Source organism: Panthera tigris, chromosome B4 (assembly GCF_018350195.1).
Source record: "Panthera tigris isolate Pti1 chromosome B4, P.tigris_Pti1_mat1.1, whole genome shotgun sequence".
Lineage (NCBI taxonomy): Eukaryota > Metazoa > Chordata > Mammalia > Carnivora > Felidae > Panthera > Panthera tigris.
In genome coordinates this window covers 82,228,512-82,256,511 of record NC_056666.1, presented here as the reverse complement: position 1 = coordinate 82,256,511, position 28,000 = coordinate 82,228,512, and the positions used below count along the sequence as shown (strand labels likewise).

General features: G+C 40.4%; 1 protein-coding gene across 6 annotated transcripts in view; it reads right to left on the bottom strand.

Moving 5' to 3' along the window:
• RBMS2 (RNA binding motif single stranded interacting protein 2) overlaps nucleotides 1–28,000 on the bottom strand; it is a 93,095-nt gene that overhangs the window by 11,512 nt on the left and 53,583 nt on the right. For all 6 annotated transcript variants that reach the window (XM_042992556.1, XM_042992555.1, XM_007081510.3 and 3 more), the window contains 8 exons: nucleotides 20,110–20,276; nucleotides 12,000–12,058; nucleotides 11,061–11,152; nucleotides 9,450–9,607; nucleotides 3,249–3,328; nucleotides 3,004–3,113; nucleotides 2,622–2,668; nucleotides 2,359–2,452 (listed from right to left, as the gene is read on the bottom strand). In XM_042992556.1, coding sequence (XP_042848490.1) covers nucleotides 2,359–2,452; nucleotides 2,622–2,668; nucleotides 3,004–3,113; nucleotides 3,249–3,328; nucleotides 9,450–9,607; nucleotides 11,061–11,152; nucleotides 12,000–12,058; nucleotides 20,110–20,252 — 783 coding nt within the window. In that variant the 5' untranslated portion in view covers nucleotides 20,253–20,276. The remainder of the gene's footprint in view (nucleotides 1–2,358; nucleotides 2,453–2,621; nucleotides 2,669–3,003; nucleotides 3,114–3,248; nucleotides 3,329–9,449; nucleotides 9,608–11,060; nucleotides 11,153–11,999; nucleotides 12,059–20,109; nucleotides 20,277–28,000) is intronic.

Genomic DNA, 28,000 nt, shown 5'->3' with positions numbered 1-28,000 from the left:
TTCCTGATGATTACATATTTAAATGTAAAACAACCAAAATAAATCTTGGAGGGGGCACCTGGGTGGCTCAGTTGGTTAAGCGTCCAACTTCAGCTTAGGTCATATGGTTCATGAGTTTGAGCCCCGCATTGAGCTCTGTGCTGACAGCTCGGAGCCTGGAGTCTGCTTTGGATTCTGTGTCTCCCTCTCTCTTTGCCCTTCCCCCACTCATGCTCTCTCTCTCCCAAATAAAACATTTAAAAAAATAATAATTAAAAAAAAATTCTTGCTCCTACCCTAGATGTATTGAATTGGAAATTCTTTGTGTGGTGCCCAGTAATTTAGGTTTGATAAGCTCTCCAAGTGATTCAGATTTACAGTTCAAGACTGAGGACCACAACACAAAGTCAATGGACAAAAAATAAATTTGGAAAAAAATATTTGTAAGAAAGATAACCAGAGGATTAATACTTAAATAATATACAAATAAGTTTTTTATAAGTTGATGGGAAAGGAATAACCAAACAAAAAAATGGGCCAAGCATATGAAGAGCAATCAGAGAAGAGCAAATCAAAATATGATAAATGCAAAAAACAACAACAACAACAACAACAAAAAACGCTTAAACTCAGCTATAGTCAGGGAAGTGCAAATTAAATAACAATGCAGGGGTGCCTGGGTGACTCAGTCGGTTAAGCATCCCTTCTGACTTCAGCTCAGGTCATGATCTAACAGTTGGTGGGTTTGAACCCCATGTCAGGCTCTGTGCCTGGAGCCTGTTCAGATTCTGTGTCTCCCTCTCTCTCTGCCCCTCCCCCACTCATGTTCCATTTCGGTCTCAAAAATAAACATAAAAAAAAAATTTAAAGCAACAATGCACTTCACACCTATCAAACCAGGAAAAACTTAAAAAGAGCAATGTCACTTATGGCTGGAGGGAAATGGGCACTCCCATACATTGTTTCAGTTCACTCTCATAATGTGAACTGAAACATTATGGAAAGCAATTTGGAAAGCCTTTATGGAAAGCAATCTGGCAACATCTATAAAACTGAATGTCCAAGGGCGCCTGGGGGGCTCAGTCGTCAAGCGCCAGACCTTTGGTTGCAGTTCAAGGCATGCATGATCCCACTTTTCCTAAGACTGTATCTACCCCCACCCCCCAACTGTGTTCGGCTCCTGTGCTGACAGTGCAGAGCCTGCTTGGGATTCTGTCTCTCCCTTTCTCTGTCCCTCTTCTGCTCACATGCACATGCGCTCTCTTCCTCTCTCTCAAAATAAATAAACTTTAAAAATACGTATTAAAAACAAAAAGAACCCTGAAAGTCCATATATTATTCAACCTAGCAATCATGCTCCTTGGACTCTAGTCCCCAGAAATAAAAGTACTCAAACTTAAGGATGTAGCCATAGGGGTCTTTACTTATGAGTGGTTTTATTTCTGGGAGCTAGAGTCCAAGGAATGTGCCTGCTAGGTTGAATAATACATGGATTGGAGTGTTATTTGTACCAGAAAAACTCTGAAATCCAAGTGAATACCCTTCACCAAGATAGAGTTGAAGAATTCTGGTATATCTGCAGCATGAAATATAATGCAACTATTTAAAAAAAGAAATAATTAAAATAAAGAACCTCAACATTAACTACATTAGAATCACATGTAGAGCTTGTTAAAAATTTAGCTTTCCAGGGGGGTGGAGGGGTGGGGTGAAGATGGACGAAATAGGTGGAAGGGATTATGAGCTACAGACTACCAGGTATGAAGTGAGTCACAGATATGAAAAGTACAGCATAGGGAATACAGTCGATAATACTATAATAACTTTGTATGGTGACAGATTGCTGGGACTCATCCCCAGAGTTTCTAATTCAGCAGATATGGGGTGGAACCCAGGAATTTATGTTTTTTTAAAATTCTCAGGTGATTCTACTGGTCTAGGGACCACACTTTTGAGAATCACTGGTTTAAGATACTGTTGAGTGAGAGGAGAGAAGTATAAAAATATATTTAATATGGCCAGATTTCTGTAAAATAAACGATGACTTCCAAAACTGTATACACATTAAACGATGACTTCCAAAACTGTATACATATGTGTATACCACATGAAGAAAAATATGGAATTTTTTGAAATATATGGAATAGGAAATTAATATGGGTTTACTTATGGGGTGGTAGACAGAGAGTAAGAGGATGCTACCATAACAGTCTATACATATGTAATGTGATCACATGTTATGCTTTCAAGTAAAATGATTTGTGAGCAATATACATAAAGGAAACACCAAAAAATAAGTAGTTTCCAGCCTTATATTCCTTTACCTAAAGCACAGTGATAACGGAAAACCACCACACCCTTTTTTGGGCATGAACACACCTGATATGAAGACACAGGAGATGGAAGATATGGGGAGAGTGCAGACTGAGCAAGCATCCTGCTGGGGGTGATGTTATAAGGAGCTGGGTAAAACCTGGAAGAAGGAACCTCATCAGTAAGGAGTCACAGGAAACCACAAGGGCCCCACTAACAGACACAGCCACTTCCCACTAACTGCTGTTTAAAAATCAAGATGAAACATCCCAGTACCAGGACAGGCTGTTGTCATTTTCAGGTAGCCCAATGATAGCAAACACCCTTACCCATTCTGAAGAGCTGTGGTGGGATCATAGGTCAAAGCCATACCACCCTATAAAGGAAGAACACAGTGATCAATCATATTGTGAGCCCTTGGGTGGTAACAGGAGGAAGCCCAGAATGTCAAGACTAGGATGTGTTTGATGCAACAGATTAGAGCAAAGTCTGGACTGGTCCCATTACTGCTGTTCTGGAGTTTTTCTGGTTGTGCAGGCTGCAAAATCCCGCTCAAGACCCACACTGAAGATCATGTTAAGCAGCCAGCCATCTCTCAGTTACATGCTATAGCTCTCAAGCTTGCCACTAAACTCACAGAAATCAGGCCATGGTAATTTCCATTCCACTTTAATAACCTTAGTACTCCTGTCTCCTCAGAGGTCCTCTTACCACATCTCCATTCCTTGGCCAGGCCCGTCCATTTTGCACATATTTTCCTTGGTTCTGTCGTTTCTTTGGACCACCATCAGCAAATTTGCAAAGCAAGGGATCAGAAGGGGCTGCCAAGAAAGCAAGCAAACAGGCAGCTGAGTCCTACCTCACTTAGTCCATTCACACTCATGCAAAATGCCTCCAGAATCTTCCCTGGAAGTAACAATCTGTGACTCTCTCAGCCTGATTCCCAGATGCCTCACCTGGTACTCCAGCAGGTGTCTTAATATATTTTCCATTAAAGTGGGTGATGATGGCTTCACACTTCTCTGTGGACTCCATCCTAAGGAGCACAAGAGGGGTTAGGCTCTAGCTTCTCCAGGATCTGTGCTCCCCCTACATTCAAAGAGAAAGCTCTAAGTTCCCAGCCCCACAAATGCTCCAAAAATTATGACTCTAGAAACACAGTTTTCTCCACACAAATTCAAGGTATCTTGAAGAGGCGACCGCATCTTTTTTTTAAATGTTTATTTTTTGAGAGAGAGAAAGAGAGAGCACAAGCAGGGAAGAGGCAGACAGACAGGGAGACACAGAATTCAAAGTAGGCTCTAGGCTCTGCACAGAGCCCGACACAGGGCTCAAACTCAAGAGCTGTGAGATTGTGACCTGAGCCGAAGTCAGGTGCTTAACCAACTGAGCCACCCAGGCACCCTGTGGCAACCCCAGGGTCTAAAAGCTCCCTCAACTGGTTCGTATAGGGCTCCTAAAAGGAAAAATGAAGATCCTCATGCTATGAATATCCCAAAGAAGTTACTGATGGATAGGCCCACTATTAGGTGTGGTTCACAAACAAGAATAGAATAAATAGTGGCTGTCACCATTATTTATTTTATTTTATTACTTATTTATTTCTTAGGAATAACCTTTTTTTTTATGTATATTTTTGAGAGACAGAGAACAAGTGTGAGCAGGGGAAGAGCATAGAGAGGGGGGCGGACAAAGGATCCCAAGCGGTCTCTGTGCTGACAGCAGCGAGCCCAATGTGAGGCTCAAACTCATAAACCATGAGATCATGACCTGAGCCGACATCTGGACACCTAACCAAATGACCCACCCAGACACCCAGATTTTTTTATTTAAAAAATTTTTTAATATTTATTTGAGAGAGAGAGAGTATACACAATACAACTGAACGAGGGACAAAGAGAGAGGGAGAGAGGGCATTCCAAGCAGGCTCCACGTTGTCAGACAGAGCCCAACGTGGGGCTCAATCTCACAAACTGTGAGATCATGACCTTATCCAAAATCAAGAGTAGAACACTTAACCAACTGAACCACCCAGGCTCCCCTGCCTTTTTTTTTTTTTTTTTAAATAAGCTCTATGCCCAGTGTGGGGCTTGAACTCATGACCCTGAGATCAAGAATCACATGCTCTACCCACTGAGCCAGCCAGGTACCCCATGTCACCATTAGTTTTTATTACAAAATTCCTAACTTCACGCCAATAAAACTGTATAAGCTAAGAACTTGCTAATGTTTATTTTTTGCTTTTGTAGTCTAATTAGCTCCTAATAATATTAAGATTTTATAAAACTGTAAGAGGAAAGGGAAGACAGAGTTCATGGTCTATAGTGACAGAAACAATGTTGGGAACTACTGAGTTAAACTGTCTTATTGGGGAAAGACGACAAGTAAGAAACTAGAAAATCTAGGTTCCAGCACCAGTTTACTACCCAAAGTTCTGTGAGTTAGGACCTGCACAAAAACCCACTGGACCTATTCCTCATTTCTGCTTTAGGGATAATATCCACCCTACCCTACTGCAGATCAAATGAGATCATGTCTTTTAAGTGTGTTCTAAAAATTCTAAGGGTCTGTATGACACAAGGTACAGTATCTTCCCCTCCTTCCATATTTAAAGTAAATCTCATTGCATTTTCTATGCCAATAACCACTAAAAATATGAACCATTCCTATGAAGGTGGTCATTTTAAAACGGTCTCAAATGGAACCTTTTAGGGAAAAACCACAACCTAGGTATTCCACAGCAGCAGACTTTAGTTGGGTTACTTCTACTCCTTAATCTTCCAGAAGGCTATGCAGGCATGGGGTATTTTAAGAGAACTGTTTTCAGACCCTCCACTTCCTCATAAGCTCTTTCCTAAAACTGGTCTGCCTGGGGAGAGCCTGTGGCCACCAAAGGTCAAGTGCCCTCTCACAGCCACCCCTTTCCACAGATTTTGCACCCATCCCCAAACTCCACAAGAGGCAATGATGCCTGGCTTTTAAATCATTTTGTAAGTCAGATGTTTCTAATTCTTCTTTCCAACAAGCTGGATAACTCAGTAGGTTGTTAACGGACACATTAAAAAATCAATTTTGACAAATCAATCACATTGGTTATTGGCATATAAATAAGAATTCAAAGAATTCCTATTTTAACAAAACTCTATTCCCATTTACTTATTTATGTGAACAGGTTTCTCAGCATGAAAACAAAAAAACAGTTACAGAGAAGTACGACAGAATGATCCATAAAAAGACTTTCAACTATAAGAATATTTTATACTGGAATACAATTTTGTAAGGAAATGGAATGGAAATACAAGATCAAGAAAAGGGGGGGGGGGCGGCGCCTAGGTGGCTCAGTTGGTTAAGTGTGTGTTCATCTTGGCTTAGGTCATGACCTCATAGTTTGTGGAGTCGAGCCCCGCATCTGGCTCTATGCTGACGGCATGGAGCCTGCTTGGGATTCTCCCCCTCTCTCTCTGCCCCGTCCCCCGTCAAAATAAATAAATAAAATTTAAATAGTCCCTAAACACATCAGTCTATTAAAAAAAAAAAAAAAAAAGAAGGGGCGCCTGGGTGGCTCAGTCAGTTAAGCATCTGACTTAGGCTCAGGTCATGATCTCCCAGTTCATGAATTCGAGCCCTGTTTTGGGCTCTGTGCTGACAGCTCAGAGCCTGGAGCCTGCTTCAGATTCTGTGTCTCCTTCTCTCTTTGCCCCTCTCCTGCTTGTGCTCTCTCTCTCTCAAAAATAAATAAAAAACACTAAAAAAAATTTTTTTTAAAAAGAGAAAGAACATCATAATAAGAATGATCTAAGAGTTATGACTACTGGGGCGCCTGGGTGGCTCAGTCAGTTAAGCGTTTGGCTCTTGACTTGAGCTTAGATCATGATCTCGTAAGTTCAAGACCCACATCGGGCTCTGCCCTGGCAGTGTGGGGCCTACTTGGGATTCTCTCTCAATCTCTCTGCCCCTACCCCATTTGCACGCCTCTCTCTAAAAAAAAAAAACAATAAACTTAAAAAAGTTATAACTATTAAAAAAGAAATGTCCTATATATTTTTAAAAGGATGATTTTGTATATCACATTGCTATGACATTTAGATATATTTGCATACATTTGTAAATGACATGACAGTTTTATTTAAAATGTCAATACTTGTAATTTGCTGGAAATTATACTTTGCAAGATCTAAATGTATGAAGAAAATATGTAGATAGTAACATAGAAAGATGCGAAAGATTTCAGTTTTTCAAGTCTTCAAAGCCACAGTTTCCAAACTGGGCTCGGAGGTACCCTGTGCCTCTGCAGTGAGCTCACAGAGGCACATACAGGGAATTTTTGAACTTTCTGAAGAAAATACAGCAACATCTGTTGGATACTGGATGGACTACTAACTCTAAACAGGTCACTATTTCAATATTAGATCACCCTACAATCCTTTGATAATGTATTATTACAAAGCTAGTTTTTCAATGGTGGCTACGACAAAAGCAAATACCATAAGAAAACCAATGTGTAACAGGAAATAAGGGTGTAAGTGTCTAATCTGATTCCAAGGCTTGGGAAGTTGTGCAGTGTTCAACAGATGAGAAGTTGTGCAGTGTTCAACAGATGCACATCCCATTTATAAGTATAGTAAGTATAAAGATTGAAATAAAAATATTTTCTCTTTTAATGCATTTTTGAAATAGCTACAATTTTTTTAATTAAAAATTTTTTTTATTTTAGAGAGAGCGCACAAGTGGGGGAGAGAATCCCACAATCCCAGGATCATGACCTGAGCCAAAATCAAGCAAAAACTAACTGAGTCACCCAGGCACTCCAAAATAGCTACAAAATTTTTAACATAAAAACTTTTTGAGTTGTTTAGACCATTAAATTACTCAATAAACTGAACTGTTACGCATTTCTTTTGCTCAGTTTTTTTTTTGTTTTTTGTTTTGTTTTTAAATAAACTCTACCCCAATGTGGGGCTCGAACATACAACCCCAGAATCAAGAGTCGCATGCTCTACTGACTGAACCAGCTGGGTGCCCCTTCAAGTATTTCTTTTGGTCTAGAGCAAAAAACAAAGTATTGAGACAACATAAGGTGCCATGAACTGAAAAAGGTTGAGAACCTCTGCTTTAAGAGTATGGGAGCAAAAAAAAAAAAAAAAAAAAAAAGATGACTTCAAGCCTAGGAACTCTCTTTTAGTTATACTTGGGACTGCCAGCAGGTGGTGCTACCAAGATTGAGTTCCCAAGATCTGAAATACTCGAGTAAGGGAGTGTTCCTGGACCAGACAAGATATTTTAACACAAAATGGGACCTTCAGATCACTTATTCCAATAGTTTTCAAACTTTTAGAAAAAGTGACAGAATCTCCGTTTAAACAAAATCTTAAAATAAAGGCAGAACCATTTCTTAAGTGGGCTAGGAGATTATGAAACCCTACAAATGACACTTAAGCCCAGAAGAGGTAGGCAACCTAGAGAACTCCGCAGCTGTACGGTATACCTTAAGAAAACCACTCATCTATATCAATCTCCACTTCACAGAGTAAACCAAGTCACATAAAGGTCTGATATCACAGGGGCAATTAGTGGCAGAATTGGTCTAGGATCTAAGTCTCTCAACAGAACTGAAAAGGTAGACCAAATCTTCATCCCACTGATTTTAAAGCCAGAAGGATTACCACTCACTGTGGGACCTTGCACAAATCACTTTATATTGGGGACTCTGGTTTCCTTATCTATAAAATGGCTTTTTTTTAGAGTATCCTTTTATTTTTATTTTTTTGAGAGAGAGAGTAAGCACATGAGTGGACAGAAGCACATGAAGGACAGAGGGAAAGACAGAATCCCAAGCAGGCTCCACACCCAGTGCAGAGTGCAACACGGAGTTCAATCCCATGATCCTGGGATCATAACCTGAGTCAACAAGAGTTAGAAGCTCAACGGACTGAGCCACCCAGGTGTCCTGGTTTCCTTAAAACAGAGAATATTTACAGTAAAACCTTGGATTGCAAGTAACTTGTTCTGTGAATGTTCTGCAAGATGAACAAACATTTCCAATAAATTTTAACTTGATAAATGAGCAATGTCTTACAATACAAGTTGTATGTGATGCCAAATGTCACATGATCACAACTGAGCCAATGGTTCTTCTCTCTCTCTCTTTCTGCGGGACTGTGGGTGATCATCTCTATGTTTGAATGCTCAGTCTTAGGCCGCAGTGTTTGGCAGAAATCAGTGATTTTTCAGAACCTTGGAAGATGCCCACAACAGGCACTAGTGCATTTTTTGTCACTTCAAAGCACCTATGGACAGTCCTTTGCTTTTGTATGGACAGTCCATACAAGAGTAAACTTAGGAATGCTTTGCTTCGTTCTAGGTCAGGCTGCCTGCAGGTATACAGACCTTTCCCTCTGCTGCCTTATTGCCAGTTACATTAAATACAGTATATGATAAGAGTTTATTAATATTGCACTGGAGTCAACATCCGTGTGACCATATACTATGGCCGCCACGTAGAAAAAGATTCCACTGAGCCAACAGATAGCAGTGATTCTGTTAGTGAAAGTCGCCCTACACAATAACCCAACTCTCTCTTGTCTCCCTCACACCAGCCATGAAGGTTTTCAAAGGTAAGTGCAGGTTAATTTATTTTTCTTTATATTTTTATTATGGTAATCATTTTTTTAGTAATAATTTTCATATGAATATTTTTGAGTTGTAGCACAAATCATCTGAGTTTCCATTATTTCTTATGCAGAAATTCACATTGATATTCAAGAGCTTTGGATTACAAGCATGTTTCCGGAATGAATTATGCTCGCAAACCAAGGTTTTACTATATTTCGTGGGGTTGTTGTAAAGATTAAATGAGATAATAGAATGAGAAACTATTCAGTAAACTGTAAGAAGATATAGAATTACTGTATTCTGCTTGGGTCTGGATCAAAGGAACAAATGCTACAGTAGCAAGAAATAGTGGAGAAAGGATAAAGATTTGGGAGCAAATGGGTTTTTGAGTATTGTGACCTCTAATTAAATGAATTTCTGATTCACTGTCAAGTACTTTAGGCCAATAATTTGTCCCTTGGGGGAGGGAGTACAGATTTTTTTGGTGATCTTCTAAGTGACATTCTTTATTAGCTTCATCATTTCCCATTCTTGATATCCCTCACCTTGCAAAGCCAACCCCTCTGCTGGTCCCACTGGTATCTCGAAGGATTCGAGTAGAGATAACCTGGCCAAAGGGCTTCAGCATCCCCTCCAGTTCTTGTTCATCCATTGATAATGGAAGGTTTGATATGTATAAATTTGTGGGGTCCTGCTCCTGTTGCTATGGGGAAAAAAGTGAGAAAATGAAGCTCACATCTCTTATCCCTCTCCCACCCTAAGCCCTCATCACAATACGACATCTCAGAAAAGAGACAGTAGGAAGGGGCCCACATAAACAAAGAGTATCTTAACTATTCATAACACCTAGTCTCACTACCATGGATTGTATGTTGAGTCAAGGGAAAAAAAAAAAAGCAGATTCAATATTTCCAGTACTTTACACACCCATAATAGAAGTCATTGGTGATGTTTTGGCTGTCTCTTTAAGAACTAGGCAGAGCAGCTACTCCTCCCTCCCCAGCACTGGATTCCCTTGGCCAGCACTGCTTCCCGGCTGGCCTGTTTTAAGCAATCCCCCTCCCTCCTCTTCCGGCCACAGCAGAATCCTCTGAGTAGGAATGCCTGTTCAATCCTCTGAGTAGGAATGCCTGTTCACTCTCGACTGAGGGAGAGCAGGAAGAGGGAGAAGGGGAAAGGAAAGGCAACGTGCTGGGGGCTGTGCTAAGGGGCAGATGTTTAGCTCTCTGGGTCACCATGCAGCCCTCAGAGCTCTAATCTCGTAGGAACTCTGAAGTCTCCTAAACGCCATTGTCAGAGGGCTTTTCTCAGAAAAGAGGAAAGAGGTGGAAGAGCCCCCACCAGGGGACAGAATGTGCAAAATGGCAATAACTTTCCACAGCTGTATTTTTAAGAATTTAAGCAGTCACTGCCCTAGAGAGTAGGGTCAGGTCACCAGCAACTTCAATCCCTCTTCTGCCTTTCCCCTCAGGGCTTTGTTTTTCTTTAACCATACAGAAAAGAGTGACGGTCAGGCCCACCTCATCAGCTCTACAGAGTATTCACAATGACTTCAGAAAGGCAAGGGGGCAATCCCGCCTCAAAACAGAAGGGAGAGAAAAGCCTCAGGGTTTCTAGTAGTCTGGATTAAAACAAAAGCTCCCCAGAGACATGACAAAGAGGGTCAGCTTCCTTCCTTGCTGTGGCTTCCCTCTCCCCAACCCCTAACAATTCCCCTACAGATACCCCACCCCCAGCACAAGCAAAGGGAACAGTGTTGGGAAGTGAAGAGCACTTCTTAACTTCTGAGTTGCACAACTGGCTTCTTCATAGAATGTTGCTAAACTACCACAAGCTGTCTGGTAGGGAAGTGGGGCCAGGGTGTAAATGGAGAAACAGCAGGAGGAAGGGAAGCTATCTTGACCCTCTTACCTGCTTATAATACTTGATGAGAGGAAGAGTCGACAGAGCTATCTACCACAGATTTTGAAGAACACCTTCCTCTGGCAGCCAAGGGATGCTCAATGGGACGCTGGCCCAGCCTTTCTTTGGTCAGATATAGTCAAAAACTCCTGCACATGGCCCTTGCCCATCAAATTCATGGTCTTACACCCTCTGGAAGCCTTAGAACTGGACCTCTGGTGCTAGGAGGAGTAGACATGGGGTAGAACCCTTACCTTTGCCATCTGTGCCTGCACACCACTGGCTTTCAGTGCTGTGACAGCTTTCTGTGCTGCCGAAGGACTGTCAAAGTCCACAAAGCCATAGCCTGGAACAGGGAAATAGCATCACTGGGAGGTGGGGGTGTAAGGGAGGCAGGAGGCCCAGGCTTGTCAGAAGACAGAGGAAGAGTTATGATCCATGTAACAGAGTAGAAGGGAGAAAGAAATTAAGAGGTTTCAAGTGGTTATCCACGTGCTCTTCAAACCCCATGAGATTTAGTCTATTTTACAGCTATGCATGCCAAGGGCGATGGGGTCCTTGTGATGTTCTTGCCTTTTCCCCTCCCCCTTAAGAAATAGGAGGTTTCAGAAACTAGGCTCTTCTAATAATCCACAGCCCCCACCCCTAACGAACTCCTTCCTGTTTTCTAGCCACATCCCAGGAATGCCAGGCATGTAGGGAATATAGCCTCTCCATTGCAGACAGCCAGCCACCTGTGAGAAGCCCCACCCCACCCAATAGATAGTCCTTCACCTCCTTCTATTCCTCCATCCACACCCAGCGCTGCTCGAAACCTCAACAAATTCATCCTTACAAAATAATACCCACCAAGTCATCGCACCACTACCACTACTGCAAGGCATTTACAATGCTTTACTAAATAGAAACAATCTTACCTCCCATATCCACCATCCAATCTGGGGAAACAAGAAGTCCAAAACAGGCTGAGGGACTCTGTGCAGGCTTCTAGCCTTGGGTCCCCAAAATAGCATTTTCAGCTCTAGCTATCTGGTCACCAAACAATCTAAATATCTATTAGTCTTTTAAGCCTGAAAACCTTAGAAATTCCTCCCCAGCACTGAGTACTAGGAGCTTTGAGCAGTAAAGATAAGAGACAAGGGATGGCCTCACTCATAGGTGCTCTCCATCACCAAAGATAGCTGTTCTCTCACCTTTGCATTTGTTTGTACTCTTGTCCAGTATGGCCTTAGTGGAGACAATCTTGCCATATCTAAGGGAAAAGAAAATGCAAAGTGATAATGTGGGGCAGGGATTTAGAACAGGACAGAGATCAAGACATCTAGATGAATCCATGCCCTTTCTTCAAAACTGTTCCTACTCAAACCTTAATAAAAACAAGAAGAAATAAATTTAAAATGTCAAGCTCATCATATAAACCTATTCTCCAAAGATGCCTACAAGAAATAACATAACCACAGTCCCTACAATACCAACATGTTTCTCTCTTCTTCTCCAAATAAGACTTAGAAACTAGGTGGGAAGAGACTATTATCTTCTTGGGAAAAGAAGCCTGGTGATATCCACATAGTGTGTGTAGGGGCAGAGCTCTGGCTGGAATTCCTTGGGGACTAAATATAATCCTTAATAATCAATTACCTTCTTCTGGACAAACACCATTCCTATGAAAAACCTATAGACATTTCTCTTTTCTGCATCCCATTACCCACCTCTGATTGAAGGTTAACCTGAGCCAAACTTTTTCTTTTTGTATAATTTTTTTCCTTCTATATAATTTTTTCTACATAACTTTATATTTTTTTCTTCTATATAATTTCTATATATAATTTTCTTCTATATAATTTATTTTTTAATTTACATCCAAGTTAGTTAGCATGTAGTGCAATAATGATTTCAGGAGGAGAATCCAGTGATTCATTACCTACATATAACACCCAGTGCTCATTCCTTAATGCCCCTTGCCCAATTAGACCATCCCCCACCCAAAACCCCTCCAGCAACATTCAGTTTGTTCTCTATATTTAAGAGTCTCTTATGTGTTGTCCCCCTCCCTGTTTTTTTTAATTATTTTTGCTTCCCTTCCCTTATGTTCATCTGTCCTGTACCTCAAATTCCACACAGGAGTGAAGTCATATGATATCTGTCTTTCTCTAATTTCCATTAGCATAATACACTCTAGTTCCATCCACACTGTTGCATATGGCAAGATTTCATTCTTTTTGATTGCCGAGAATTACTCCATCACATATATATATGTATATATACATATATATGTATATATATACACACACACGTACGTATATATATGTATATGTATATGTGTGTGTATATATATATATATATATATATATATATATATATATATACGTGTACACACACACACACACACACACACTACATCTTTATCCATGCATCAGTTGATGGACATTTAGGCTCTTTCCATAATTCGGCTATCGTTGACAGCACTGCTATAAACATTGGGGTGCATGTGCCCCTTCGAAACAGCACACCAGTATCCTTTGGATAAATATCCTTTGGGTTGTAGGGTAATTCTATTTTTAATTTTTTGAGGAACCTCCATACTACTTTCCAGAGAGGCTGCATCAGTTTGCATTCCTACCAGCAGTGCAAAACGGTTCCTTTTTCTCCACATCCTTGCCAACATTGGTGGTTGTCTGAGTTGTTCATTTTAGCCATTCTGACAGGTGTGAGATGGTATCTCATTATGGTTTTGATTTGTATTTCCCTGATAAAGAGTGATGTTGAGCATTTTTTTATGTGTCTGTTAGCCGTCTGGAATAGGGGAATAATTCCAGTAGCCTTCTTTGGAATAGTGTCTATTCATGTCTTTTGCCCATTTCTTCACTGGATTATTTGTTTTTTGGGTGTTGAGTTTGAGAAGTTCTTTATAGATTTTGGATACTAACCCTTTATCTGATATGTCATTTGCAAATATCCTCTCCTAGTCCGTCGGTTGCCTTTTAGTTTGGTTGACTGTTTCCTTCACTGTGCAGAAGCTTTTTATTATGATGAGGTCCCAATAGCTCATTTTTGCTTTTGTTTCCCTTGCATCTGGAGACATGTCAAGTAAGAAGTTGCTATGGCCAAGATCAAAGAGGTTGTTGCCTGTTTCATCCTCTAGGATTCTGATGGCTTCCCGTTTTACATTTAGGTCTTTCATCCATTTTGAGTTTATTTTTGTATATAGTGTAAGAAAGTGGTCCAGGTGCAGTCTTCTGCATGTTGTTGTCCGGTTTTCCCAACATCATTTGCCGAAAAGACTGTCTTTATTCCATTGGATATTCTTTCCCGCTTTGTCAAAGATTAGTTGGGTATACATTTGTGGGTCCATTTCTGGGTTCTCTATGCTGTTCCATTGATCTAAGTGTTTTTTGCCAGTACCATACTATCTGGATGATTACAGCTTTGTAATACATCTTGATGTCTAGAATTGTGATGCCTCCAGCTTTGGTTTTCTTTTTCAGGATTGCTTTGGCTATTCAGGGTCTTTTCTGGTTCCATACAAATTTTAGGATTGTTTGTTCTAGCTCTGTGAAGAATGCTGGTGTTATTTTGACAGAGGTTGCAATGAATATGTAGATTGCTTTGGGTAGTATCAACATTTTAACAATATTTGTTCTTCCAATCCATGAGCATGGAATGTTTTTCCATTTCTTTGTATCTTCTTCAATTTCTTTCATAAATTTTCTATAGTTTTCAGTGTATAGATTTTTCACCTCTTTGGTTAGATTTATTCCTAGGTATTTTATGGGTTTTGGTGCAATAGTAAATGGGATCGCTTCCTTGATTTCTCTTTCTGCTGCTTCATTATTGGTATATAGAAATGGAGGGGCGCCTGGGTGGCTCAGTCAGTTAAGCGTCCGACTTCGGCTCAGGTCATGATCTCACGGTCTGTGAGTTCGAGCCCTGCGCCAGGCTCTGTGCTGACAGCTCAGAGCATGGAGCCTGTTTCGGATTCTGTGTCTCCCTCTCTCTCTGACCCTCCCCCATTCGTGCCCTGTCTCTGTCTCAAAAATAAATAAATGTTAAAAAAAACTAAAAAAAAAAAAGTAACAGATTTCTGTACATTGATTTTATACCTGCAACTTTGCTGAATTCATGAATCAGTTCTGGCAGGTTTTTTGTGGAATCTTTTGGGTTTTCCACATAGACTATCATGTCATCTGCAAAGAATGAAAGTTTGCTTCCGCCTTGCCAATTTGGATGCCTTCTTTTTCTCTGTGTTGTCTGACTGCTGAAGCTAGGACTTCTAATACTATATTGAACAACAGTGGTGAGAGGGAACATCCCTGTCGTGTTCCTGACCTTAGGGGGAAAGCTCTCAGTTTTTCCCCATTGAGGATGATATTGGTGGTGGATCTTTTGTATATATGGCTTTTATGATCTTGAGGTATGATCCTTCTATCCCTACTTTCTTGAGGGTTTTTATCAAGAAAAGATGCTGTATTTTGTCAAAAGCTTTCTCTGCATCTACTGAGAGGATCATGTGGTTCTTATTCTTTTATTAATGTGATGTGTCACACTGATTGATTTGCAGATATTGAACCAGCCCTGCATCCCAGGGACAAATCCCACTGGATTGTGGTAAATAATTCTTTTAATGTATTGTCGGATCCAGTTGGCTAGTATAAACTGCTCATTTCAAACCCTAGTTCTGACACTCTATAGCTGTATGTCATCTCGGACAAGTCATTTAACCCCTATGGGCCTCAGTCCCATCGTCTGTAAAGCAGAGATAGGATTGTTGGGAATATGAAATGAGTTCATGGATATAAAGCACTAATGTCTACCATATGGTAAACGCTTGAAAGTTCTTAACTACTATTATCATCGTTACTACAGTCAAGGAACCTCAACTTTAGTGCAAATGGTTCTCTGTCCTGCTTTACTTTATTCTAAGACTTCTATTTCTCACTGTCAAGATTTGAGCATGTTAGGGAGGTGAGTGGGTACAAAACCAGGTGCAACAGCAGTGTTAAGAAATTACCCAAAACTTGACGATAAGGTAAAGTGAAGATCGTGTATCCTTTCAATGTCATTCTGAAACACTGTCTAAAAGGCCTACTTGAAATATATTTAATTATCTAGGGGGATGTTTCTTTTTTTGACTTACTGTTTACTACTGCCTAGGGTCCAGGCCTTGTGAAGATACATATTAACTTGTAGATTTTGTCCAGTAAATGCAAATAATTTCTGTCCAGTAGAAAAGAGATCCCAAAAATTCCTGTTTTATATTGTCCTATAGGATATGAACCAGTTTTGTATATAACCCAGCCATCTTTTTTTTTTAACATTTATTTTTGAGAGAGAGAGAGAGAGAGAGAGAGCGCGTGTGTGTGTGTGTGTGTGTGTGTGTGTGTGTGTGTAAACCGAGAAGGGGCAGAGACAGAGACACAGAATCCGAAGCAGGCTCCAGGCTCTGAGCTGTCAGCACAGAGCCCAACAAGGGGCTCAAACCCATGAACCATGAGATCATGACCTGAGCCAAAGTCCAGCACTTAACTGACTGAGCCACGCAGGTGCCCCCAATCTTTTTTTTTTTTTTTTTTAAATAGGCTTCATACCAAGCATGAGCCCAATGCAGGGCTTGAACTCACAACCCTGAGATCAAGACCTGAACTGAGATAAAGAGTTGAATGCACTGAGCCACCCAGGCACCCCTATAACCTAGGAATCTTATTCCAACATTATTTCTTCAGTATGTATAAATACTCAGTCCCTCAAATGTCTTTGAATCCATTTTACCATCCCTCTGGTTCCCTTATTAATGAATGAAATAAATCTTGGGCATGTGTTTACCTATATTTGTATGAGAATCATGTTTTTCAACTTTTTGAAAATTATACTTTGGCAGCAGTCATGTGGAGTCCCCCAAACTCAGCAGTGGAGTATCCCAGGTCAGGATCATATTAGAAGTGTTCCACTAGAAAGACATCTCTACATCCCACCCTAGGAGGGTGAAAATATTAAAGATACAGAACAGAAATCACTAACAGAATCAGAAGTATAGGATTTACCTGAAAATAGCTGGCAGGGACTGAATTTGAGACCAATACCCCAAACAAGTGTTTTGTTTTTCACTTCCCCTCTCATCCCTAAAGAACATATGATGACTGATATATTTGTTTTGTTCCTGGGCAGGCTCTCACTGACTTTTTTGGTGGGGCTTCTGTCATCCAGTGGATTAGACAGAAAAAGCCAAGTAATGCCTTGGAGGCTGGGAAAAGAACACATCAAAATGGGGGTGGGGATGAATATGATGATCCTAGCCCTTCAGGACTACATATTTGGATTCTTTCCCAAACTTAGGCAAAGGAAGAGATGCAGGAGACTGGCCAGAGGGCATACAGGTTGCTATCCCTACCAAGGCCCCAAGGTGGAGCTGGCTGTGGGTCTGAGCAGGTTGAGACCTAGAGCTCAGAGTCTGCACTGCAGTTGGCAACAGACGGTTTGGGTTTGCTTCCTCCTTGGAAGAAGAAGCCCCTCTAAGAGAACAAGGATTCCAGTCCTACACTCCATGCCTTTTCTTCCTGCCCACCAGGGTTTAGGATCCAGGAATATTCACTTCCCCTACAACCCAGAGAGAGATAACTAGGAAGAAAACAGGAAGTCCTTCTATGCGTGGGAAACACCCTTCCTAGAAAGGTTTAACTCCCGGCTTGCAGCATCCAGCAGGGCTCCAGCCACCTGCTCTTCTCAGCTCCTTTTTGTCATAACTCATCTAGCACCTATTCTTTCCCTGCCTCATTTCTACGTCTCTATAGTCTCCTATTGAGCTCCTCAGTTCCATCCTATATGATGACCCTGACTATTCTCATCCCTTCTTCAGACACATTCAAAGATAAGGCAACTGTTGTGAAGAGCAAAGTGAAAGTCTAAAAGTATTGTGAAGTAGAAGTGAGTTTTGTCTGTCTTGTGAAGTGAGAAGATTTTTGTAGCATATTATATTTCGTGCAAGAAACCCAGCATGCAGAAATCAAGGAACTAGACTGATATGATAGCCTTTTCCTTCACAAACCAACATTTCTGCCAATTCCCATTCCCCTCAAAAATTACTAGTCCTAGACTAAGTTCCCTCACTCTCATTTAAAATACCTTTCGGGGCTCCTGGGTGGCTCAGTCGGTTAAGCGCTGGACTTTGGCTCAGGTCATGATCTCATGGATCGTGGGTTCGACCCCGCATCAGACTCTGTGCTGACAGCTCAGAGCCTGGAGCCTGCTTCAGATTCTGTCTCCCTCTCTCTCTCTCTCTCTGCCCCTTCTCACCTCACACTCTCTCTCTCTCTCTCAAAAAAATAAACGTTAAAAAAAATTTTTTTTTAATAAAATACCTTTTAACCAAGGTAATCTGAGGTAAACAAAACAAAACAAAACAAAACAAAAAAACAGTTTCAAACATACATCTAGCCTTTAGAGACTGAATCTATGCAACCTGGTGCCAGCAAAAATCCCTATGATTTGCATGGACCAAACCTCAGAAGAGTAAGGGATTTATAAAGCATCTCTGATGCCTCTCACACCTACATTTTGGGGGCAGAATGTTCTGCCTTTCCAGGATTTGGAGCAGCTGGAACTTTACACATACTGTTGTGGGATTTTGAATTAGTTTAACCACTTCAGAAAATTATTTAGTAGTATCTACAAAAGCTGAACAAATGTATATCCTATGACTCAGCAATTTTACTCCTAGGTATAAACCCAACACATACGTACATCAAAACACATGTACAAGTTCATGGCAGCACTATTCATATAGATAATAGTCACAAACTGGAAACAACTCAAATGTCCAGCAACAGTAGAATGGGCAAATAAACTATGGTGTATTCCTATGATGGAATTCTATAAAGCAATAAGAATAAACAAAGTTTTGTTATAATTCATATGAATGAATTTCACAAATAACACTGAGCAAAAGAAGCCAGACATAAAAGGGCATGTATGCTGTATCATTGTTTATATGAAGTTCAAACAAACCACACCAATCAGTCATTTAGAATACAGACAGTAGAGGGGCGCTTGAGTGACTCAGTCGGTTTAGTGTCTGACTTGGCTCAGGTCATGATCTCACGGGTTCGTGGGATTGAGCTCCACATTGAGCTCTGTGTTGACAGCATGGAGCCTGCCTGGGATTCTCTCTCTCCCTCTCTCTACCCCTCCCCCACTTCCTCGTTCTCTCTCTCTCTCAAAATAAATAAGTTAAAAAAAAAAAACAGTAGATCTTTGTTTGGAGGTGGGGGGATAGAAATTGACAAGTGGGCTTCCAAAGAGTGGGTAATGTTCTTTTCCTTTTCATTCTTTTTCTAAGTACACTCCATACCCCATGTGGGGCTTAAACTCATGACCCCAAGATCATGAGTCAGATGCTTTACTGACTGAGCCACCCAGGCACCCCAGTAATGTTCTTCTTCTTGATCTGGTTACAAGGGACCGTTGCGAGGATACGTGTACCTTATGAAAAGTCACTGCTGTATATACACTTATGATTTGTGTACTTTGTGTTATATGTCAATAAAAGGTTTTTTTTTGTAATGGTAATTACACAGTCTAAGGTTCCTATTTCTATTTCTTTCTACCATTCCCTACCCAAAATCAATTTTCCTCTTCCCTACCCCCAGACTTCTTCCTATAACCATTCCCCCAAATGTATCATTTGAAACACGTATTTTTCTGCCAAATGGAACGGAGTTTGCATCTTTGGACTCTTGCAAATTTTTCTAGCATTCTTAACTGGGCTAATTCCATGGTAGTTATCTCTACCTCATGACTCAAATCCACTCTGAAGAACCCCAAAGGTCTTTAGGGGGGTATATGCAGAGTGTCAGCCTCTTTCTCCACCGTCTCCTTTATCCACTAATTTGAGAGCTCCTCTGGTTCACTGGGATTACTTCTATCAGCAGAAACTCTCCTAAATGTACAATTCAATTGTTTACTTCCACTTTCTTCTATCCCTACTGCACTGCCAACTCTGTCTTCTAATCAGTATCTTTAGAGATACTGAGCATTTCAATTTGAGGTGTAAGGATGGGAATCTCTCCACAAAGACCATCAGTTCTGGGTACACAGTCACCTATTAGGCTTCAAAGGCCAGCCCTATGCTGGCTTTCCTCAGAGAAAGGCAAGAAGGTTTCATGTATTAATAACAAGTAGAATTTAAGAGGGGCTGCTAAGAAATCTTGTGACAAATAATACTGCATTTCAGGACAAGAGTATTTGGCAAGAAGTCAGTATCGCCAAACCTGTACTGTCCCTCGAAGCCTACCCACATGTCTGCCAACTTACGACTGGCACAATTTGACAAGGTCTTGGTCAGTAGTGCCTGGTTGCAATCCCCGGATATAGAGGTTGGTTTTGCTCAGCTGGTCATTTCCATTGCTCCCACTGTTGCTGTTAGGGGTACTGCTGCTTGGACTAGGTGGTGCCATTTGCTGAGACAGTGACACATATGGCTGCAGAGAGACATGAGCAACAGAAGATCAGAAGATTATACATTTAAATACTGGAGAGTGAGGAAGATCCTGGCTCCTTGCACAGAATGATTCCAAACTTTAATAGCAATTAACTCAATAGAGAATTAAAAAACAAAAAAAAAACAGAAACTAAAGAAATTCCTCTCTGCCATTCTGCCATAGAATAAGAAAATATAGAACTGTCTTACCTGTGTTTCAGGAATGAGAGGCCAAAATAAGCTTGTTAAAGGTTTTTAAAAAAGGTACTTTGGGGGCGCCTGGGTGGCTCAGTCAGTTAAGCATCTGACTTCAGCCCAGGTCATGATCTCGTAGTTTGTGAGTTCAAGCCCCACATCAGGCTCTGTGCTGACAGCTCAGAGCCTGGATCCTGCTTCGGATTCTGTGTCTCATTCTCTCTCTGCCCCTCCCCCACTTGTGCTCTGTCTCTCTCTGTCTCTCAAAAATAAATAAATGTAAAAAAAAAAAAAAAAGGTACTTTGTTATAGTGGAATGTTTTTATCATACCGATACTGAAGAACACAACGTATGCCTCTTAAGTAACTTATATAATGAGACAGGGCTAATGAAATCTAGATTCCACTTAAAAATGATAAAGAGAAGGGGCGCCTGGGTGGCTCAGTCGGTTAAGCAGCCGGCTTCAGCTCAGGTCATGATCTCACAGTCTGTGAATTCGAGCCCTGCGTCAGGCTCTGTGCTGACAGCTCAGAGCCTGTAGCCTGCTTCTGACACTGTGTCTTCCTCTCTCTCTTCCCTGCTTGCTGTCTGTTTCTCTCTCAAAAATAATAAATATTTTTAAAAATGATGAAGAGGAAATAATAAAAATTTATCAAATCATGGAAGTGTAAGTAAGTTTAACATAGATTATTCAAAAAACTGTAGAATATGTGAACTGCAAAATACCTGGAACTTGAACATTACTATAAACTTAGACAAATAAAATGAAATACTAATGACCATGTAAAAATACTAATTACCAGTAAAAACTGAAATTTGTTACCTTAGTAAAAAGAATTTAGTCCTAAGTTACTTATAAATGTTTTAAAGTTTAAGTGAATGAACAACAGCTACATTACGGTCAAGGAAACCCAAGATTTGAGATGAAGCATCCCAAATCTTTCACTACTAATACCAGGACAAGCAACCAGACTGGGCTACAGTATTTTTTTTGGTACTTCTATTAGAGGAAAATACCAGGTTGGCTGGAGCATGGATCCATTCCTTCATGAATATTTTAACTCTTTATGTTCTAATCAGGCTTTTAGTGTTTACATTTATATTTGGTTCATAATACTCTAAATTTACATAGTTACCTATAATATCGTGCATTTTACTACCTCACACTCATATTCCAGTTCTCCCTAGGTGCAAAGCACTTCACAGTATAAATCTATTTGGAATTACTTCCCTCTCAAATGCTAGTTTCATCTCCAGGTTTTTCACTCCGTTCTCTTTTTGGTGGTGGTGTTGAGGAAGTAGAGAAATAACAGAAGAAAAAGAGAAACATGAATATCAAAGAGTGAAAACCTTCACCCCGAAGAATCTTTAATATGAAATGTGCCTCTTATATTTATGCCCCTGACCTTTAGCAAACCTCAAAATTAAAATCTTTGCTTGAGCTAAAATATGTTGAAGCAGGTATTTTTCTATCTTTATCACTGTACACAATAAAAATGTGTACCTGCTTGCACACACACAGTTTATCCCTGCAGCAAAGAAGAAGAGACCCAATATCACATTCTGGGATGGACGAGACTCATGACCTACTACCAACACAACATTTATATTTCCTATTCCTGTCCCCCTCTCTTTGCCAGCGCTTACACTAAGATCTCCCATACAGAACAATCCATGTGACAGTGGTAATGATGATCATCCATATGATGATGGTGACAGTCACATTATACAGTCAATAAGTGCAGGAGGGTGCATCAGACATGGTGTATTTTTTAGCAACTTTCAGACAAGACAAAAATAGGGCAAAAAAACCTAAAGGTCATACATTCAGCTCTACAAATTGCAGTACTTTTTTGCCAGCGCCTGGGTGGCTCAGTCGGATGAACATCTGACTTCAGCCCAGGTCATGATCTCGCAGTTTGTGAGTTCGAGCCCTGCGTCGGGCTCTGTGCTGACAGCTCAGAGTCTGGAGCCTGCTTCAGATTCTGTGTCTCCCTCTCTCTCTGCCCCTCCCTCATTTGCTCTCTCTCTCTCTCAAAAATAAACAAACATTAAAAAAAAAAAACTGAATGACATTGAAATCTCCACTGAATTACTAGATCTGCAATAATAATCAAATACTAGGGGCGCCTGGGTGGCGCAGTCGGTTAAGCGTCCGACTTCAGCCAGGTCACGATCTCGCGGTCCGTGAGTTCGAGCCCCGCGTCAGGCTCTGGGCTGATGGCTCGGAGCCTGGAGCCTGTTTCCGATTCTGTGTCTCCCTCTCTCTCTGCCCCTCCCCCGTTCATGCTCTGTCTCTCTCTGTCCCAAAAATAAATTAAAAAACGTTGAAAAAAAAAATTAAAAAAAAAAAACAACAAATACTAGTGGGTCTAGGCCCCCTCTATTATCATTACTATCATAATTGCACCACCCGATTTAAAGTACAGTCAAGGGACACCTGGGTGGCGCAGTAGGTTAAGCGTCCGACTTCGGCTCAGGTCACGATCTCACAGTTTGTGAGTTCGAGCCCTGTGTCGGGCTCTGTGCTGACAGCTTGGAGCCTGAAGCCTGCTTCAGATTCTGTCTTCCTCTCTCTCTCTGCCCCTCCCCTGCTCATGCTCTGTCTCTCTCAAAAATAAACATTAAAAAAAATTAAGTACAGTTAAGAAAACTGTGACCTATATTCTAATCATGGCTGTTCCTGAGTTCAGAGCAAGATCACTACTGGAGATCATTCAATAATATAGGTCTTTCCTCATCTCTAAGGAATTACTATTGTTTATCCTTAGGCTGAGAAAGCCAAAGGATATTCTATGCCTGGGGTGATGATGATGATGATAATGATGACACCAACAAAACAGAAAAAGCAACTCTAGTGTCATAAGACCATGTGCCAAGCACTGGCACAGGAGACCATTTGCCTGAGTTTATCTATCCCCTGTCCCAATATGAGAGAATATGTCTAACAGAAAGTATCAAGGATGCCAGTACTGTCCAGAAAAGAACACAAGGGTTACTAAGTAAAGAAATAAACTTAAATTATTGATTTGCTACATAGCTATAAACCTTGTTTTTAACACTAAGGTCTTAGCTATAATTTAAAAATATGGCTTAGTCAATAATAAACTTGCTGTAGGCCAGAAAAATTCCTAGGAAAAAAGATATGGCTAAGAAAAACAAAAACAAAAACCAGAAAACGAAAAATGAAAAAAAAAAACAAAAAACCACGACTTTTGTCTCTTGATATTTTTATGCAGCTTCTGAAATTGCCACATAGGTTTGGCTCCGAAGAGAAATGGTATATATATTTATTTATTCATTTTGAAAGGTAAGACAATCCAAGAGAAGGAAAAAAACAAACAAACAAACAGCTGAGAAAGCCCCTAAGAATAGCTTACCTGGCTTCCCAAAACAAAATGATTTGGAGAGACATAATAACTAATGTAAACTAAAAATCCATGTTTACCTATGTAAGAGAGAAAAAGGTAGTATTTAGAAAGGTCCAGAGAACTGAGATATTCTTATCAGTAAGGGAAGGACAGGGCAGTTTTATCTCTCTTGACTCCTACTGAAATAGTTCTCTGAGGTCACTGGTCATCTGTCAGGCCTAACTTACAAAGTGAAGCGCAAGATATTTCTTTCCTTAATCCTGCTGAACTATGGAAGATTTCATAACTCAAAGCAGACGATAAATCTTAAAGCTAATTTGCTTTTTATAGTTATGTCCTAAAACATGTCATTTTCATGTGAGGATAAAATTCAGGGTTATTAGAGAAGCTAAAATGGCTGACTTGTTAGTATACCAGGTTCTCTTCAGGAAGGGATATAAATCTACTATAGTATCTATCAATTAACTTCATCCTTTTGAATGACATGTAATTTTGTTTTGCTCCCAGAAGAAAAAGAAAGATAGGTAAGTTTTTACTTATAACCTTGGTTTGTATTCATGTAGGTGAAACTCCTGAAGTCATTTGGATTAGTGGCCATGTAGAACATGATTCAGAACTGTACTATGCCCTATAATTCCAATGTTAATGTGAATTCTTTAAACAAGGTCCCTCACATTTGGCCTAGAATCTTAGATACATGAGATTATTAAATATGCCTTCAGAGGGATTGCCTGGGTGGCTCCATTGGTTGAGCGACCAATTCTTGATCTCGGCTCAGGTCATGATCCCAGGGTTGCAGGATCAAGCCCCCTTGGTGGGCTCTGCACTGAGTGTGCAGCCTGCTTGAGATTCTCTCCCTCTGCCACTCCCCCGCTGGTATGCCCATGAACGCTCACACACTCCCTCAAAAAATAAATTTAAAAAAATTCTTTCTCTCCCTCTCCCCCACTCATTCTCTAAAAAACAAAACAGAACAAAAAAAAGCCTTCAGAAATAAAGGATGCTAGCATATTATGTATCAAAGAAATACATATAGTTACCCAGTAAAAGAGTACCAGTATCAGTCTTCTTAAGAAGGAGATTTAATTCTGGAAATGAATAGGAAAGATTATGGGTTTACAACAGAGAAACGGTATCACATATCTCAATTGCATTATCAAAGCTGGTTCAGAGAGGTGGGAGACCAGAGATGATGAGAGTATTTAGACAATATTAGACATGAAGGAAGGTGAGGAAAAAGCCTAATTAAATGATTGGTAAGGTGGTATTTAAAAGGATGTGCAGAGAACGCTGTGATATATCCCATTAAGAATATCTAACGATAGGGGCGCCTGGGTGGCTCAGTCAGTTAAGCGGCCGACTTCGGCTCAGGTCATGATCTCGCGGTCCATGAGTTCGAGCCCCGCGTCGGGCTCTGTGCTGACAGCTCAGAGCCTGGACCCTGTTTCAGATTCTGTGTCTCCCTCTCTCTGACCCTCCCCTGTTCATACTCTGTCTCTTTCTGTCTCAAAAATAAATAAACGTTAAAAAAAAATTAAAAAAAAAAAAAAAGAATTATCTAGGGATAAATACCTGGGGAAGGGCTGTTAGGATGGGGAAACAGAAATGTATAACTCCTTCAACTTCAACCAGGGGAAAAAAAACAAAAAATCAAACTCCCCTCTTCCTGTAGCATGAATTTTATGTTTCCAGTCTTGCTGAGTTATAGGAAACTGGGAGACAAGACAGTGTTCTTCCTTTGGCTCTCTTTCAAGAGATCATAATGATAGAGATGATACGATGCCTACTTACCAATCACGAAGTTTTGTTGTTTTTTTTTTAAGTAGGCTCCATGCCCAACATGGGGCTTGAACTCATGACCTGAGATCAAGAGCAGCCTGCTGTACCAACTGAGCCAGCCAGCTGTCCCCCAATCACTAAGTTTTCATCAGATCTTTAAGAGAATGATCCAGTCAGATTAGATACTTGTTAACCAAATTATAATGTAAGTAAAACACTGTCTTTATTCTGAAAATTAGATTCTGATCAAGCGTTCATTTTGCATTTCAAAAAATTTGAAAATCCTATATCCATTCATTTGCCATCAAGGTTATCCCCATCCTGGGCCCTTAACATTATTATCATCAAAGCAGGAGAAAACCTCATCCCAGCTAGCTAAGTTCCTAGCACACAGTATACAGGCATGGACATTAACTAAAAGGAGTAAAACAAACTTAGGGGATTTGCTAATTGTGTTACTTTTTTTTGTTTTTTAATGTTTACTTATTTATTTTTGAGACAGAGAGCGAGCACAAGCAGGGGAGGGGCAGGGAGAGAGAGGGAGACACAGAACACAAAGCAGGTTCCAGGCTCTGAGCTGTCAGCACAGAGCCCGATGTGGGGCTCAAACTCACAAACCATGAGAGATCACGACCTAAGCCAAAGTCAGTTGCTTAACCAACTGAGCCACCCAGGTGCCTCTAATTGTGTATCATTTTAATAAACCCCTAAAGAATCTCAAAGATATACAATCCACTAGCCTGACATCAAAATTCCTATTGCAACTTGAATATGGATAAGACATGTCCCTGGAGCCAATGATCTCTAGGACATATGATATATCTAAACATTTTTTTAAGTTTATTTATCTATTTTGAGACAGAGCAAGTGTGAGTGGGGGAGAGGGAGAGAGAGAGAATCCCAAGCAGGCTCTGCACTGCCAGGGTGGTGCCTGATGCAGGGCTTGAACCCACGAACCGTGAGATTGTGACATAAGCCAAAATCAAGTCAGATGCTTAACTGACTGAGTGCCCTTATATCTGAACATTTTTGTCTAAAATACATTATTTCCTTGATTCCATCATAGTATCTCCTAATAAAAGAAAGTTGACTTTCCCTGAGAAATAACAGACTTCCTGATAATCATTCATGAGACCCTTTGCACTATTTGAGTCAGTCAATAAATATCTGAATACCAACTATGTGCAAGCCCTACGTGATGCAGTGGGGACTCACAAATGCGTAAGAGTAGGAGTGAAATATTTCATAATAAATTTAAACACACACCCACAAGGAGCCATTAAGGAATTCACAAACCAGAGCTTACAATCTAGATAACTAGCAGAATGACATACGTGTGCTAACGGGGATCCAAGCAAAATTGTACAAGAGTATGAAAGAAAAAACAGTTAAATCCTGAGGAAAAAGTTTCTCAAAAAAGATGGTTGTATCTTTATTTTTTTAATATTTAGCTTTGAGAAAGACATTACATGCATGAACTGGGGAGGGACAGAGAGAGAGGGAGACTGAGAATCCCAAGCAGGCTCCAAGCGGTCAGCACAGAGCCTGTTGCAGGGCTTCAACCCACGAACCATAAGATCATGACCTCAGCCAAAACCAAGACCCAGATGCTCAACAAACTGAGCCACCTGGGCACCCCCCAAAAAGACAGCTGTATCTTGAAGGATGTGTAGGATATTAAATTCTTAACAAGGAGCTTTATGGCAATGCAAATCATTATCATAATGAGATACCACTTTATATCTACTAGGATGGCTAGAATATAAGGATTATGACTTTAATCAAAAGTTCTAAGTTTGATGTTATAATAAAAAATAACAAGTGTTGGTGAGAATGTAAAGAATTTGGAACCCTTCTACACTGCTGATGGGAACATAAAATGATACAGCTGCTTTGAAAAACAGTTTGACAATTCCTAAAACAGTTAAGCACAGAGTTATCATATGACCCAGCAATTTCACTCCTAGGTATGTACCCAAGAGAATTGAAAACATTATGTCCACACAAAACCTGTACACAAATTTCATAGCATTTTTTATAGTAGCCCAAAGTGGTAACAACAAAAATGTCTACCAACTGATGAATGGATAAATAAAATGTAGTATATCCATACATGAAACTATTATTCAGCTATAAGAAAGAATGAAGTACAGATATATGGATGAACCTTGAAAACATGCAAACTGAAGAGTCAGTCACAAAGAACCCCATATTGTATGATTCCATTCATATGAAATGTCTAGAACTGGCAAATCTATTCTAGATTAGCAGATTAGAGATTACCTATGACTGTGAGAGGTGAGTAATGAGAGAATGGCAGCAGGGGGTGGGGGTAGGAGGGGCTGATGGTTAAGTTAGTGGGGTTCCTTTTGGGGGGTA